This window comes from Paramisgurnus dabryanus, chromosome 13, assembly GCF_030506205.2.
Source record: "Paramisgurnus dabryanus chromosome 13, PD_genome_1.1, whole genome shotgun sequence".
Classification (NCBI taxonomy): Eukaryota; Metazoa; Chordata; class Actinopteri; order Cypriniformes; family Cobitidae; genus Paramisgurnus; species Paramisgurnus dabryanus.
In genome coordinates, this window is record NC_133349.1 from 24,406,216 (window position 1) to 24,422,948 (window position 16,733).

Genomic DNA, 16,733 nt, shown 5'->3' on the forward strand with positions numbered 1-16,733 from the left:
AGACGCCAGCTGCCATGACCTAAAGCATGCGGTGTACACGTGTTTTTTTGTAACGAAACCCGGAAGATGTCACTATATTTGAACATTTAACGTGTGTAAATATGGACAATATAATTTTGACGTCAAAAGAGCTTCACAGTAGAGCATGGAAACCTCAGTGTGGCAGGTGAGCACTTAAGGCGTTTGTTTGACGATTTGGAGGTTGATAATGAGTTTGTTAAGTCATGCAAATAGGCTACGTGTATCCTGGTCCATCCTGTTGAACAACCTATGCCAGATTTTGCTGCAAATTATGCCACACCCTAAGGCATTGAATATCCCAGGATTGTAATTGAGAAATATGAGGAAATAACTTTTTTAAATGGACAACAAAGCCTACAATTTGCTGGAATTTAATGTTTTCTTTAATGTTCATACTTCCTTAATATAGGACAGGTGGGTGGAGAAAGTAGATATGGTGTTGTTGGTCATAGATCACACCAGTAACAGTTTCAAGGAAGTGTTGAGCTCTCTCTCTCTCTCTCTCTCTCTCTCTCTCTCTCTCTCTCTCTCTCTCTCTCTCTCTCTCTCTCTCTCTCTCTCTCTCTCTCTCTCGCTCTCAAACACACACACACACACACACACACACCCAGACATCCAGTTGTACTGGTCAGGCAAGGTTACCTGTGACTGGTTCACAGTATACCTTTATAGAAAGAGTGGCAGTTACATCTGTGTCAACCAATGGCGTACAAGCAGCTGCCATGAGAACCGTCTGATAGTGTCTTCAGGGAGAAAGAGATACAGCAATTTATACTTTCCCAGAGGAACCCTTTCTTTGTTTTAGCTCTCCTCTGTTTCCTCAGGATGAGAGCCTTATCCGCAATGATTTTCTTGGCCGTATGTGCGCTGGTGGTTATAATCTACCAGGCCGTACAACAAGAAATCAACATCCGAAACATGAAAACCCGCATCGCCGTTTCTACTGACCAGGTGAAGCTAAAGGAGGATGGGATCATGAGCACCAAACTGCAAGTGGAAGAGATGAATAAAAAGATTTCACCTGTAAATACACAAAAGGATCAGCTTAAAAAACAGAGGGATGAAAATAAGAAAGCCATTGCTCAGTTGGATAAGGATACGAACACCTGCAAAGCTGACAAGGTAGTGTCGAAGATCTTAGTTTGATCCCATTTTACTTTTGATGAATTGTTATTTTCTGACTGCACCTTCAAGTTGTAACATAATGTTAATACAAAGCCCATTGACACATGGGCTTGCAAATACGGTAGAAATTTTAAGAAGTAGCCATGGATCCTTATTGGCTTCTTGTTATAACATTTGCACACGATTGGTGCGTTTGCCATTTGCCAAATCTATGATCCTTCCTCAGTTATAGGAAATAAAGGATTACAATATTTGCACAGCATATTTGTATGTCAAATACAGAATGAGTTAATATGGTTCATGTATGTCTGTCTGTCATATTGAGGTGTGAACAGGTAGACTTGTTCTTTCTGCTACAGGAAATGTGGATCCAAAGGTTGTGTTTGTATGAAGCAACATATGTAAACAGTTTTACTAGAATAAATGTGTTGGGTGTTGATTGCGGTTGCTCCTTGTGCAACAGCTGTTTAAAATCTTGTATTTCTAGTTTTGCGGCATTTACAATGTTAGCATGTCTGTATCGAAATATGTTAAACCTTTTCTCTTGATGAAGAATGAACCCAGATGTTTAAATATAGAAACTTTAAAGGGACATTCCACTTTTTTTGAAAATATGCTCTTTTCCAGCTCCCCTAGAGTTAAACATTTGATTTTAACTGTTTTGGAATCCATTCAGCTGATCTCCGGGTCTGGCGCTAGCACTTTTAGCATAGCTTAGCATAATCCATTGAATCTGATTAGACCATTAGCATCGGGCAAAAACCCCAAAGAGTTTCAATATTTTTCCTATTTAAAACGTTACTCTTCTGTAGTTATACATCATGTACTAAGACTGACAGAAAATTAAAAGTTGCGATTTTCTAGGCAGATATGGCTTGGAACTATACTCTCATTCTGCCGTTATAATCAAGGACTTTGCTGATGTACCATGGCGGCAGGAGGCGTAGTGATATTACGCACTGCCCAAAAATAGTCCCCTGCCATTGAAAGTAACCAAGGGGAGTATTTATACAGGTTTAGAACAATTTGAGGATAAGAAAGTGATGACAGAATTTTCATTTTTAGGGGTGAAATTATAGGTCTTTGTAAAGGCCTAAGTATGGTCAATTTTTTTATGCATACGCACCAGTTCGTGTACAGTGCACATGACGTCATCAGAAGAGTGCAATTTTTGAAACCCCGCGTACATTGTATGCGTATGTCATGCATGCGTGTACAGCAGTATGTAGTATCTACTGCTTAGTCCGAAAACTAATGCTGCGTTCCAGGCAACCTGTAACCCGTAACTCACGACTTCAAAACCACAACTCACGACTCTGAACTGGGAGTACATTGATCTAGTACGAGTTCACGGGTGGGAAGTCACGGGTTTGACTGCCGTTCCAGTGCACTTTCACTGGTAGAAGGATGTAAAAACACGAGTTACAGGCTGCCTGGAACGCATAAGGTCGTGAGTCGTGGTTTTGAAGTCGTAACTCACGGGTTTAAAAACCTGCCTGGAACGCAGCATAAGGCAGCTGACGTGTTGCCTTGCTACCTCATGAGGCAATGACGGCAACACTGAGAAACGCATTCGGACAGACTTCATAGGCAGCGTAATGGAATTCTGTTTGAAATATAAACAGAGCCCGGCTACAATTAGGGATGCTAAACAATTAATCGCGATTAATTGTTAGCAGAATAAAAGTTTTTGTTTACATCACATATGTGTGTAAACTGTGTATAATAAATATGTATATATATAAATATGAACACATTCATGTATAATTTTAAGAAAAAAAATTATATATTAAGTATTTATATATAATATAAATTATACATAAATATACAAATGTGTATATACACATGTAAACATTTCTAAAAAATATACATGCATGTGTGTACATTTATTTATACAAAGTTATTATTCACAGTTCACACACATAAATGATGTAAACAAAAACTTTTATTCTGCTAAGGATTAATCGTGATTAATCGTTAAGCATCCCTAGCTACAATACAAATTTCTCGCTAGAAATGTAATTAAAAGGTGTAAAAAGTGAAAATATAACCAAATCCACACTAAATTGTGCTACAGCCACTTTCTTGTACGTCATTTTTTTTCAACTCAACCTGGCTCATCCAATCACATTCCCTGCGCACACCAACGCATAGCATTGTGGGACAAGACGATGAAGGTATCTCAGAAAGTAAACCCAACATTGGATTTGGACGTGACTTGCGCCTTCATACCTTCGAATGCCTCCAAAGACAACATTATAAAGATTTTGGATGCAGACTTAAAGGCAGGGTCCATGATCTCTGAAAGCCATTGTTGACATTTGAAATAACCTAAACAATAGAATCTGGACCTTTTTTGATAGACCCGCCCCACACACACACAACCCAGGCAACGATGTTGATTAGTAGACACGCCCTTAACTTCTTATTGGCTACCAGTGTGTTTTGGTAGTCGGCCTGACTCCCTTTTCCAAAGCGTTTTACAGAAATCGTGCACTCTGCCTTTAACCACAAGAGATATTGCAAGTTGTCACAATGAGCATGCGTCGAACATCAGCGCACATGTATGAGTCAAATTAACTGTGCTTTTTATACACTTATACGCAGACGTTCGACGTATGCGCATTGCGCCAAAATGCAACTGCATTCTCCAGTACGCGCATACACAACCTACGCGTACAAAAATTCACCTGTGCGCATATACTATTCTGACGACGCAATTTACGCACATGACCCTCACATATGGGTAAAACCTGGACTTATAGTTCCAGCTTAATGCACACGAAAGTGAAGAATGTAAAATAAGTATTCCAACTAGTTAGGGTTAGGGACCTGAAGATATGACTACTCCTATAGTTGTCAGAGTGCATATTTCAGTTAAACAGATCCTACCTGCATTACACGTTGTCCTGGGTCTGTTTATTTATTTTTTTGATTGTTAAAACATAAAGAACTCAAAACAATATTGTTTTACGAGAAGTGGATATTTTACTTATTTCAATTTTGTCAATTGTATTTGCTGATAAAATCTGAACCTTAAATCCTTGATAATTGAGATTGTGGTTCTTCTATCTCTGTTTTTCTTTCCCTTATCTAGGATAAATTAGAAAAGCAAAAAGCAGAGGCAAGCGATGCAGTACAGAAAATAAAAGGTAAATGAGATTCTACATGTCAGGCTTATTTAGTGCTTCTGTATGGTACTCTACATCAATGTCAGAAAGTTTGTGGGTGTTACAGTGGTCAATGTCATCAGTTTTGTCAAACTTGTTTTTCTCCAGTGGATCAGGAAGCTGAAAGGAAGAAAGCTGAGATTGAGATCGAGGGTTTGAAACAGAATATTCTAGATCGAGATATGAAGATTTGTAAATTTGTGGATTTGAAGGTGGATGAAGCAAGGTATGAACTTTGCCAGTGTTGTCTGCATTTGAAAACAGTAAAAGCATAATTCAGTATATGAATAAAAAAAAATTGGTCTAGATGTTTTACACTTTCTAGAAATGTTATAATTTCGTCATTTTTATATTGAGTCTGTACCGTGTCTCTTTACAGGATATTATGCACAGCTGGGAAACAGTGAAGGAGCTTTCTAAATGGACCAATGGATGGCTCTGGATAAATGATCTAATAACGGTGTATAGTTTGTTTTCACAACCATTGTTTTACGTTATTATTAAAATGGTATTTCATAAACTATGATATAGATGTTCTTTATGCACAAAATAAATGTGAACCAAAATAATAAATAAGTCTTTTTTTAATTGTCAAGTTAACTTGGGCAGGTTGCAAAACCCAACAATTCAGGATAAGTGTTATGCTTTGCCTACTTTCTATTTCTTTGTTCTATTCAAATTCAGTTGTATTAATTTCCTAGACCATCTGCTTATAATAGGCAAACACACACTATGCTTACTGATATTGACTCTTTACATAACTTCACATGAACAATGAATCGCCAGAGGCTTATTTTCAAGTTTCTGTAGATAATTATCTGTGTAAATGTCTTGGAAAATAGGCACATTCTGTTTACAGAAATAAAACAACCTTAGTCCTTTCATAACATAAAACAAAAAATACATCAAGAGACTTTAATTAAATTATTATTTGGGGGATTATAATAGTGATTTACAAGTTATTTATGTGTACATGTTAAATGGGTCCCTGTTCAGTCCTAAGGGAGTATTTTACAATTCTGTCTGCCCTTAGGTTTATAAGAATTAATAATAATTTGTTAATTCCTATTCACTCAGAAATGGGTCTCTTTAAGTTGAATAAAAACACAGTTTAATCTTTTTGCTAAAGTTGCTGAATGCAACTAACATCAGAAGGATCCATGGATAATTGGGGCTTACATATTTACCAATGAACTTATTAAGGTTATTTTATGTTCTGTATTGTCATAAAAGGACACACAGACCAGCCCTGTTTTCCACATTGTTTGCTCTCCTCTTTTCCAAGAGAACACACGGATCAAATAAACCTGCAAACAGCAAAACTGGCAAACCTGTAATTCCAGAATGTGGAATTCATAAAAAATTAACGATGGTAGTTAAACAAATGTATAGCTTTAGAGCACTGACAGATAAAGATTAAGATGTTTAACACAGTGTTATGTTCTTTGTTGATAAATGGCCAAGCCAATTTGATTCAGTTCTCTGATGTGCAGCTGTCTTTCGTGCTCCAGTAACCTGCGTAAAGCCTCCCTCCGTACCTGTAAAACATCATACATGTTTATAACGACCTTTTCCTGCTGACATCAACAGCAACAACATTTACAAGGCAAAGTCACATTTGAATCCCTCTCCCTTTAAAGTAAATACAACACAAAAAGTGGAGAGACATCTGCTTAGCAGGCGTGGCCCATAATGCAACTTTTGTGTACACAGTGAATTAGTGGTTGATCTGACACAAATATTGCTTTACATTAAAATATCGTTTTTTCCAATAATCCGATGTGTAAGCAATATCTTAAAATCATAATCAATAGTCAAACTTAATGTAAATATTTTATCCCCATAGACAAGCTTTGGATGAAATTTAAGGGATAGTTGACAAAAAATATTTACTCACTCTCATGTTGTTAGAAATGAGTATACATTTCTTTGTTCTGATAAACACGAAAGATATTTTGAAAATTGTTTTAAACTGTTCATAAGCCCCATTCCCTTCCAAAGTATTATTTTTTTTATATGGAAGTGAATGGGGGTCATGATCAGTTTGGTTACAGACATTCCTCAAAATATCTTTCTCCGTGTTCATCTGAACAAAGACATTTATGCGGGTTTGTAACAACGTGAGAGTGAGTAAATGATGACATAATTTTCTTTTTTGGGAGAACTAAGAGACCACTCCAAAATGATTATAAATATTTCCAATTTCTCGGAATGTATTAGTTATTAATTATTGTTTTGTCCTGTGAACTACTAACAACATTTCTCCCAAATAAAATTGTTAACATTTCACAATAAGGTGGTATTTGTTAATATTAATGAATGCATTAGCTACCATGAACTAACAATTAACAACATTATCATCAATGACCAAATTCAACATTATTTATTAATCTTACTGCGCATTTACTAACGTATAAAATCTTTTTTTATTAAAATATATTTTTGAAATTAGAAATTTCTATCCGTCAATACTAGTTGCAGAATGAAATAACATGAACAATGGTACAGTATTAGTATTAACAAAGATAAATATGAATCCTTTAGTCTTGGAGCTTCAACAAGGACATGAACAGCATTTGTCCATATCTGAGGTCTTCGCAAGAGTTCTCTTTAACTCCCTTTAATAATGATTGATCAAAAAGGGAACTAAGATAATGATGTTTACTGTGTCAACAGCAACTCGTGTTTTTCTTGGTATAGCTGAGACAAAAACAAAATCCTGTTTCAACATATTGATGAGGCTGAAAACATGTAAACAGAGCTAAGTTTGGTTTCTGTGAGACCCCTAAATTTCCAAGATAGCCTAATCTAAGATTTCACAACTGTACTGTGTGTGTAACAAAATCATGCTTGCATCATTATACTGTACTATCCCCTACTGACGATACTTTGCTATTACAACTACTTATTTCCACAGCAAACATGCATGCTCAACAGGAAAGAGATGTACAAACCATCCTGTTTAACCACACATCAGTTTTACTTATATCTAATTAATGCTTACATCTTCATATACACAGAGAAAATATTTTCACCTGTACATCTACTGACCTGAGTAAGAGAGGTTTTCCACAACTCCATCTCTTTCTCTTGGACCCTCTCTCTGTGACTCAGAGCTTTATCATAGCCAGTCAAGGCAAGACCCTCAAATTCAGCTTTTAGCATCACACTCCTGATTCTGGTACAAGAAAAACAGTTTTAGTGCACGGCACTAAAGATTACTTTTTTTTAACAGTTAGAAGTTGTTATAAATTAATAACTTAAGCCAATTCAACTTTATTTGTTTAATTTTTGCCAACTCCTCACTAGTCAAGAAAGTTGAAATTACTTGTTTAAAGGAAACATGTCATAAAATCCAGACTTTTTCCATGTTTAAGTGCTATAATTGGGTCCCCAGTGCTTCTATCAACATAAAAAATGTATAAAGATCAACCCGGTAATTTAGTTTTGGTAAATCATTTTCTGTAAGCATGTGAAAAAATAGGTCATTGGCTCCCCTTGTGATGTCAGAAGGGGATCTTATTATAATAATACCACCCCTCAATCTGCCCTATCAACCACGGCACTGCCATTTAATGCAGAGATCAGCTAATTTGCATTTAAAGAACACCCAAAAAAAGGCACATTTTTGCTCACACCTACAAAGTGGCAATTTTAACATGCCAAAATAGACTTTAAAAAGTCTTGTGAAATGTCCCCTTTAAGTCAAGTTGTCAATGATTTTGTTTCACAGTGTATGGTCTCTTTTTTTTGCACCCAATGTATATTTTTACTATTTGAGATTGAGAATTGTGTATTATGCTAATCTCAGGAGTCAGGACTATTTATTAAATATGACAGGTAATGTGCATAACAGTGTATATTGCACTGTATGTAATGTCAATACCATTCAGTATTATGGAAAGTCAATAACACATAGGGGGATAGCAAACATTGCAAAGCTTTAACCACACCTGTCCAACTCAGCAATTCTGTTATTAATCTCTTCATCTTTCTGTTAGAAAAAAGACAAGATATTTACAACAGTAAACATATGAACAAACACATATTAACATCAACGAAGAATAGATACATAACATTTCTTTGGCCGTTTCTCAATCCGAGGGCTGCAGCCTGCGGAGGTCTCATATGCAGACTGCATACGTCATCAAGCCTGGTTTATTTCAGTTAACTGAGCATTACATTTGCAAGTAATAAGCGTATTACAACAATTTACGATAAACTAAGAATAACAATCAACTTTATAATTGTTTATTTTTTGAAATAAGAAAGTCTTGATGACGTAGGCAGCCTACATGTGAGACCTCCGAATGCTGAAGTCTTCGGATTAAGAAACGGCCGTACATTATTACAGGTGATTGTATATGCATATAAATGTGTATGTGACAAATAAAAGTCTTGAATCTCTACCCTTATTCTGTCCCTTTCTCTCTGCACATGTTTGCTGTTTGAACGTTGCAGGTCCCGACAAAACATTGCGCATCAAATACATGTAAACTCTTTAAAGTTACGCGAATGTTGCTGTGACAACCAGCAAACCGGTTCCGGTAATCCCTGAATCCACCAATCAGGAGCGCGTACTGCTATCACGTGATTAAAATGACATGCGTTTTCACGCCGCATGCATGAATTGACCAATCAGTGATGACGTTCATCCAAGTCATACAGAGTACGCCAGTTTAGCTAGTACAGTACGGAATGTTCACCTTTAGTTTAGCGTTGTATATTGTTATCGCGTCATTGTTTTATTAATACTTTGACTTTATTATATATCAGGTTGACGATCGTATGTAGATACGTTTTCAGTTTTATACGTTTAATGGGACTGAAAAGTATCGTACAATAACGCTTGTCAGACAGCATGTGGGTTTATCTAGTAGCCGGTAAAATGTCATCAGTTAACCGTGTCTTAAATTAAGCCCTATTTATATATAGTAGTTATATATAGCGAAGAATAGTTTACACTTTTACCGTGCTTTCTAGAAGAACATTACACATCTGGGGCTGTGGCTTTTCGATACGGTCATCGTCATGTTAGGACACATAGCAAGAAGACTTGGTCACCTTCACGGCCATCCAATGTATAATGGATTTAATCCTAACCAGCTTCTTTCAAAAGAGACCCACCGGCACCTGCAATCCTCATTCCAAACCACCTCTCCTATCTCGGTATGGGTTTCGGTATTGAATACGTATATGTATTATTTGGTAAGGAATGTATTGAAACTGGGTATATAACAACATATCAAAACTGCAATGTTCCTATTTGTCCAGATGATGTCGTTGTGGCCGTTCTCAGCAACGTCCCGTGACTACAGTCAGCCAAACTCATCGTGGAGTCCAGAGATGCAGAGAATTTATGACCATTATAATTCACTGTGTGAGAAAGAGACTGGAAATGGTGATAAAAAGAGAGGACCTTGGCGGAAGGTACCCAGCTACAACCGCTCCATTAAACATGCCACAGGTTAGTGATTTGTGACGTCTGCTTCATACCACCGTTATAAGTTAATTATTTTGATAGTCAGTACTCTTATGTCTTTTAAATAGGAAGTGATCTCAGACTTGTTTGTTCAACGATCAGGTGCTAACAAAGATCTTGGCTATAACAAGATTAAGCACTGCTATTACTTCACCTGCATCCAATTCGTCCATTGCCCTAAAACTATGTGCTGTTTTTGTTACTGAAGAATAGTGAGTACTAACAGAGATGGGACATACTAAATCTAATTTTGACCTCTATTTGGTAATGATAATATTTAAATTGGGACATAGGTATGGATACAGGACCATGCAGCCATAGACATTATATACGTAGACGCCTCATAGACTGATGCTGTCTATTCAAGCTGACGTATTAGCGTGGCTGCCATCTTGGATGGGTCCCCAATGCGCCCCCCTGCATTTATTTCCACTGAGGAAGGTGTATCCCCAACTACAATAATCATAACTCCCCAAATTATTATTGGTTTCTCACTTGGTTTAGTTACACATAAGAAATTATATGACAATATATTGCATATAAGCCGATATATTGGTAGATATTTGAATATATTTTTGGATAAATCTTTTAAACTTTAAATTACTTAAATGTGTTGTTTGTAATGAAAAGACACTCAGTGTCACTCAATGTAAAGCCAAAGTCTGACAGACAGTAAAATGACCAATTATTATTCACTTTTTAACATGACGTTATGTTTTGTTAAACACAACACCACACAAGTTTAACACACTTACTCAAACAGTACCGTAAGATGTCAGATCCACATTAATTATGTCTTGTAAATAAGTATTTAAAAAGGGTATAGCCTATTTATAAATGTTATGCATAACAAATATTTTTTAGTTTCACCAATTTTGTTTTTCTTTTATTTACTGTAATAACATTTGTATTATATCAGCCATACAGCTTTCTATATGTCGATGTCGGCCATAAAAAAAAACCATATCAGTCGACCACTACACGTAAGTAACATTAGTTATGATGATAAATAATATAAATGGTAAAATAAGAAATTATTGTTCAATCTTATTTGTGAAAGGTAATTCCATGCGATCTGGTATCAATACTGCATCGGTTATTGCAACCGTAAGCTGCACAAAGTATGGGCATAGTTGCTCGCTCTCCATTGACTGCAATTGACTCTGGTGCTAGCGTAGAGTGAGGAGACTAAACCAATATGGCGGCGACGCTAGACTACATTCCAGCACGTCATGAGGTGTCTACATATATTATGTCTATGATGCAATGGTCAATATGGGTGCTCTGGAAGTCCTGTCTTGGTAAAAAAAATATATACCCTTTTTTTTTGTTGTTGTTGTACATAAGTGTTATTCAAGTGTAAAAGTTAATGTTAAAGGGGATATTTCACAAGACTTTTTTAGGATGTCAAATAAATCGTTGGTGTCCCCAGAGTACATATGTAAAGTTTTAGCCTAAAAATACCCCACAGATAATTTATAATAGCATGTTAAAATTGTCACTTTGTAGGTGCAAGCAAAAATGTGCCGTTTTTGGGTGTGTCCTTTAAAATGAGCTGATCTCTGCACTAAATGGCAGTGCTGTGGTTGGATAGTGCAGATTAAGGGGCGGTATTATCCTCTTCTGACATCACAAGGGGAGCCAAATTTCAATTACCTATTTTTTCACATGCTTGCAGCGAATGATTTACCAAAACTAAGTTTCTGTGTTGATAATTTTTACATTTTCTAGGTTGAAAAAAGCAGTGGGCACCCAATTATAGCATTTAAACATGGAGAAGGCAGATTTTTATGATATTTAAAAGTCCCTTTGTTTCTGTTTGGTAGGGGGTGCACACCTCAGCAAACTGGTCCAGGCCAAAGCTCGACTTTTCACGAGAAGTTTTAAAGAGCACGGTGCAGGATTTGAATATGTGAAGTTTATTAATAAGGAGGAGAAGACCTGTGTCTGTGTGTTTCAGGCAGGACATTTACTGGAAGGGGCACCTGGGTGAGCAAACAGTGTTTTATGTTGATGCCACTGTTGATATCAGTGCCACAGTGGATCTTAGCTCCCATGCTATTTCTTTGAACCAGAACTGATGCCAGACATTTTTTTCCTGTGTGGCAGTTATGTACACGGAGGAGCCATAGCCACTATGATTGACACAGTGACAGGTACACTTGCTGGCTACCTGTCAGGACCTGTTATGACGGCCTACCTAAATATGGACTACCGCAGGTAACCTAATGTTTCACTTATACATTTTCTCAGTACAGAAGAAAGTGTTTTGTTTTATTAGTCTTGCTGTTTACAGTAGTTTTAAAGATTGGTCATTCCTGTCAAACTCTGTTTCCCTATATAGTCCAGTTTCTCTGGGCAGCGTGGTTTTAATCCAGAGTGCTCTGGATAGAATAGAGGGCAGAAAAACCTTTCTCACTTGCAAAGTGACCAGCAGCGATGGATCCAAACTTCACACTGAAGCCACAGGTACATTACACACAAACACAAACTGTGTCTGAATTCACTTCTTTATCCTGTATAGTGCACTATATAGGGTGTTGGAAATTTTGTGCTGTTTTCAGATTTATGATAATGCATCCAAAATCATGATATGTACTGAAGTAGATAAAGTACCCACTGCTTTATCAGTAAAACAGTATGTCCTTTAGCACTCTCTAACATGGTACCCACGGGCATCAGTTTGCCCGCAAGGCGTCTGTAAGTTGCCCTCCAAAGCACATTCTATAATAAGCCTTAATTTTAATATTTATTACATCTTAGCTTGGCTTCTTTTATGTATGCTAACACTTTAAACAATGATAAAACATATCAACAAATAAAATAAAATCAACAAGTAAAACAAAAAAGGTTTGAGTAATATCTACTAGATATCCAAAAGTAGCCCTCCAGACTGTTTTATCTTACAAAAAGGTCCCCTGTTCTATAAAGTATGTGTTGGTGCTATTAATAAATGCATATTTGGACATACTGCATCTGCCATGTTTTCATTGTCAACATGTGACCCATATGTCCTCCTTTGACCTATGACATAATCAGAACATACTTGCGTCTGCAAGTTAAATCACAAGGAATACATTTCTTGGTACCTAAACCAAATTTCTGTTATTATTATATTAACTCTTTTTTTTTTTAAATGTGTCTGTTCCTCAGCTTACATGGCCCCATATTAAGTATTTTGCAATTCTCTGTATTATAGATATTTATACATGCACACATGCAGGTTTCGGGGAAATGCATTGCAAACGTAACTCTTTGTAGAACACTTATCTTATAAATTTGATCTGTCGTCTTTTTTCTAACACTCGCTTTTTCCCTGTTTCTCTCCTTGCAGCTCTGTTTGTGTCGATAAATGTGGGTCATTTATTTGGAGCACGAAGCTAAAAGCAGCCCTGAATTCACCACAGGGTTGTGTGCGTAGCTGTATACGCACGCGCAGGTGTGTGCAGTGACCATCTGATTTAGCTGATAACTTATCTCCGCTCTGTGAATGAGGTCTTCAGAAATGCAGACATCTAACAGATAAACAGAGCACCTGCTCATCTATTCACTATAACTGGCTGCCTCATTTTAGATGCTTAAATTATATTAGTCCTGTACTTTTTTAATATTTACAAATAAAGTATTGAACAATGTTTTTTGTAGTATTAACACATTATGTTAAAATACCTCAGTGATATATATATTGCATATTGTGTTTAAAATGTTACATATTTTGTTTTAAATGAAAAAATGTGCTTTTAAATGACTTTAATGTTGTGATATGGATGTGACTGAGTACTAACATATTTATAACTTCCTGAATTCTTTTACATAAAGCATAAAATTAATTGCGTGGTTGTGATTTTTCTACTGTCAGTATTTTAAAAACATTCATTATGAAGCTCATGTGCTTTTAAATGACTTTAATGTTGTGATATGGATGTGACTGAGTACTAACATATTTATAACTTCCTGAATTATTTTACATAAAGCATAAAATTAATTGCGTGGTTGTGATTTTTCTACTGTCAGTATTTTAAAAACATTCATTATGAAGCTTTATTAATGTGAAAAGAAACTATATGGCACACACATTATGTTACGTTATGGGCATAATGGTTTCAAAGTCTCTCTAGTAATGCTTGTTATCTCTGTACTGGTGTAAATAGACCAACCTTGTTTATTTTTTTGATGGTATCACTTGGGCTGTAAATAAAGTGCCATGATGGTTACTTTTAACATGCTCTCAAAACGTATGGCAATGTTATATCTTATTGAATTTAATGTTAGGAAAAATGTGACATACAAAGCATACATTTTATCTATGGCAATTACGTTCCTTGTCCAGATGAGGTCGCTGTGGCCTTCAGCCCATGGATCTTGAAGTTGAAGCCCAGAGATAAGCTAAGTTTATACGACTAGTATAATTATATACTTAACATACATAGTTACCGCATTGAACGCTTTGGTTCGCTTTTGTGATGTGTCAACGTCGCCGCCACACAGAAGTGAGCGAGAGCTGCGGTTTCCAGGTTAAAAAACTCAATACTTATACTTTTCTCAGCATATTTCAATGCTTTATGATATAGTAAAAATGCTGTCTCCGGTTACTTATAATGTCAGTAGATAGATTTGTAAAAATTACTTAGTGAATGCTCGTCAAGCATATATTTGACTAATTCATGGTTAGTGTCATATTATATTAAACTATTAATTTGTAATCATTTAAAATGTACGAGAGACATTTATATCGTGGAATAAATCAAAGCTGAACGGCGTCTGCAACCTTTAGTGATTATATCTCAATACAACACTAGCCTGGAGTACCTTACTTCTTTTATGAATTGATTATTACCACACAATAAAAATAGTTAAGCAAAAGTATGAATCAACGCAACTTTACTAAAGTAAAATTACTCATAGCCTTGCTTCCGCTGAAAAAAATAGTCCCTGACCAAGTGTGAACAGCATCAGTTTCATTTACGTTGTTACGGGTGGTTGCTAAGGGTGTTGCGCAGTGATACACATAATCGTTGGTTGCAGCGGTTTTATTTACGTAAAAACAGTTTTATAAGACATATTATTACATTACACATATTTATGGAATATATCTACTGTAGCTAACAGTTGCTTATATATATAAGCCTACCACAGGTAAATTATTGTTTTCTTTTTGGCATATTAACCCAGGGCTTAGAAAGTTAAAGGGTCATAGGCTACAGTATGAATGTCATAAATGTCCAATTTTCTGTCTTGTAGGGGACATATACCTCCGAAATCTGATACAATGCTTGTCTTTTTTAGATGGCTTAAACCATTTGCGAATAAGACGAAGAGCAGTGTTTGAAGCAAAACATTTTCCAGAGGGGTCACCCAAGTTAACAAGCGCTTTACACAAGTAAGGATATTTGAATAAAATTATTTAAGTTAGCCAAATGTTTGAAATATTGTCATGAAGTGTTTAAGTTTTTGCCTTGAGTCACGCATCTGAAATTATGAATGCCACGAATTAACCCTACAATATGGGGGAGTCCCATTAGAACAGGAAGTGATGTCAGACTATTTTCCTGTGTAACAGTTGGGTACTGCCATCATCACCTTGATTGCCACAGTGACAGTCACTGTATTAGGACATATTATGACTGCCAATTTTAACATCCACTACAACAGTAGGCTACCACAGGTGTTTTTTATAACCACCTAAAAACACCTCTCCGGCATGATAGTTACCTTTCTTTCCTCAGTAGTTTGAGTGGGTTTTTAGAGATTCAGTTCATCTAATTAGGATCAAACAGAAGGCGCATAAACCTTCACCACTTGGCAAATGACTAGTAGTCCAGGGGAAGGGGGACACATACCATGCTTAACAAATTTATTAGACCGCTACGTAGTTTAAGATGTGTGCCATAGCTGTCCTAAACTTACAGTATTGGTGATTGCCAAAATAATTTGTTTGTTTGATTGTTTGTTTGTTTTTCAAATGATTAATCCAGCGGTATGTGTAAGCTCTTAAATCGCAGTAGTACTTTTAATGCTAAAGGATCATTATAAAAAGTGCTTTACTTTATAGGCAGGCCTAAAGCATCTTTTTTAAACATGCCTCAGAAAAAGACATCACTAATGTTTATCTTGAGACAAATCAATGGCACTGGCAATTTTTAAGATCTGTACGTGCAGGGTTTTTCAGTTGAGACGGCTCAAATATGTGTTTTATTCTAGGACTAGCCTTAAGCCATGTCTGTGAAACCGATGGTAAGTCCAAGAAGTTAATCTTCACAGATCAACACAACTTTTATGATTTTTGAAGTCTAGTTTAAAGGTGACATAGAATGATTGAACGGAGTATTTATCCTTGTTCTGTGATGTGACATGTAGACAAAAATTTTTGTTTTGGGTCTGTAATGCCTTAGAAGCTTCCTAAAAACCTCTCTCAGATAGCTCTATTAGGGTGGGGGATTTTAAACAAGGGGTTTTGCACCTATTTGGCTCCCCCTACTGGCTTAACTTGCAATCTCATTACTGATTGGCTGACTTTGCTGCCACTCAAAAAATTTAGCCAATTATTTTAAAGTGGAGGGGCAGTTAGATGCCTGTGATGTCATAAGCATCAGTTTTTCAGATTGGGCTGTTTTCTGGCTGACATTTCTAAAAGAGGAATTTCTATGAGACTGAGATGTTTAGCATGTCTAGCACTTTTTGTATGTTTGTGAATGTGGGTAGACTACCATTATTCAACAAAGACAAAGTAAAAATGTTTTTTCATTCTCTGTACCCTTTAAATAAAAAAAGAAATTGTGTTCATCTGTAAAGATGATCTTGTTGGACAATTTAAAACATGTAGGGGTGGTTTCGCGGACAGGGTTTATCCTAGTCCCAGACTAAAATGCATGTTTGAGCTGTCTTAATTTAAAAACACCTTAAACTGACATATCTTAACATATATCAGTGTCATT

General features: G+C 36.2%; 2 protein-coding genes across 2 annotated transcripts; both read left to right on the forward strand.

Annotated features, from left to right (window-relative positions):
- Positions 1-16: 16 nt before the first annotated feature.
- LOC135751828 (uncharacterized) lies at positions 17-4,904 on the forward strand. The gene is made up of 5 exons (XM_065270098.2): positions 17-166; positions 846-1,143; positions 4,244-4,298; positions 4,425-4,542; positions 4,696-4,904. Exons 1-5 carry the CDS (start codon positions 102-104, stop codon positions 4,721-4,723), a joined length of 564 nt encoding a protein of 187 aa, XP_065126170.1. The 5' UTR covers positions 17-101; the 3' UTR covers positions 4,724-4,904.
- A 4,066-nt stretch (positions 4,905-8,970) lies between these two features.
- Positions 8,971-13,628, forward strand: them4 (thioesterase superfamily member 4). Its single transcript, XM_065270087.1, has 6 exons — positions 8,971-9,485; positions 9,591-9,783; positions 11,625-11,787; positions 11,908-12,018; positions 12,143-12,267; positions 13,133-13,628. Exons 1-6 carry the CDS (start codon positions 9,348-9,350, stop codon positions 13,180-13,182), a joined length of 780 nt encoding a protein of 259 aa, XP_065126159.1. The 5' UTR covers positions 8,971-9,347; the 3' UTR covers positions 13,183-13,628.
- The last annotated feature ends 3,105 nt before the right edge of the window (positions 13,629-16,733 follow it).

Bases quoted from the DNA above. Each gene is read 5' to 3' on its own strand.
- LOC135751828 (XM_065270098.2), top strand. From the start codon at position 102: ATGGACAATATAATTTTGACGTCAAAAGAGCTTCACAGTAGAGCATGG. The intron at 167-845 runs GTGAGCACTTAA...CTGTTTCCTCAG, and splicing joins TGGAAACCTCAGTGTGGCAG to GATGAGAGCCTTATCCGCAA. The intron at 4,543-4,695 runs GTATGAACTTTG...GTCTCTTTACAG, and splicing joins TTGAAGGTGGATGAAGCAAG to GATATTATGCACAGCTGGGA.
- them4 (XM_065270087.1), top strand. From the start codon at position 9,348: ATGTTAGGACACATAGCAAGAAGACTTGGTCACCTTCACGGCCATCCA. The intron at 9,486-9,590 runs GTATGGGTTTCG...CTATTTGTCCAG, and splicing joins AAACCACCTCTCCTATCTCG to ATGATGTCGTTGTGGCCGTT. The intron at 12,019-12,142 runs GTAACCTAATGT...TTCCCTATATAG, and splicing joins CTAAATATGGACTACCGCAG to TCCAGTTTCTCTGGGCAGCG.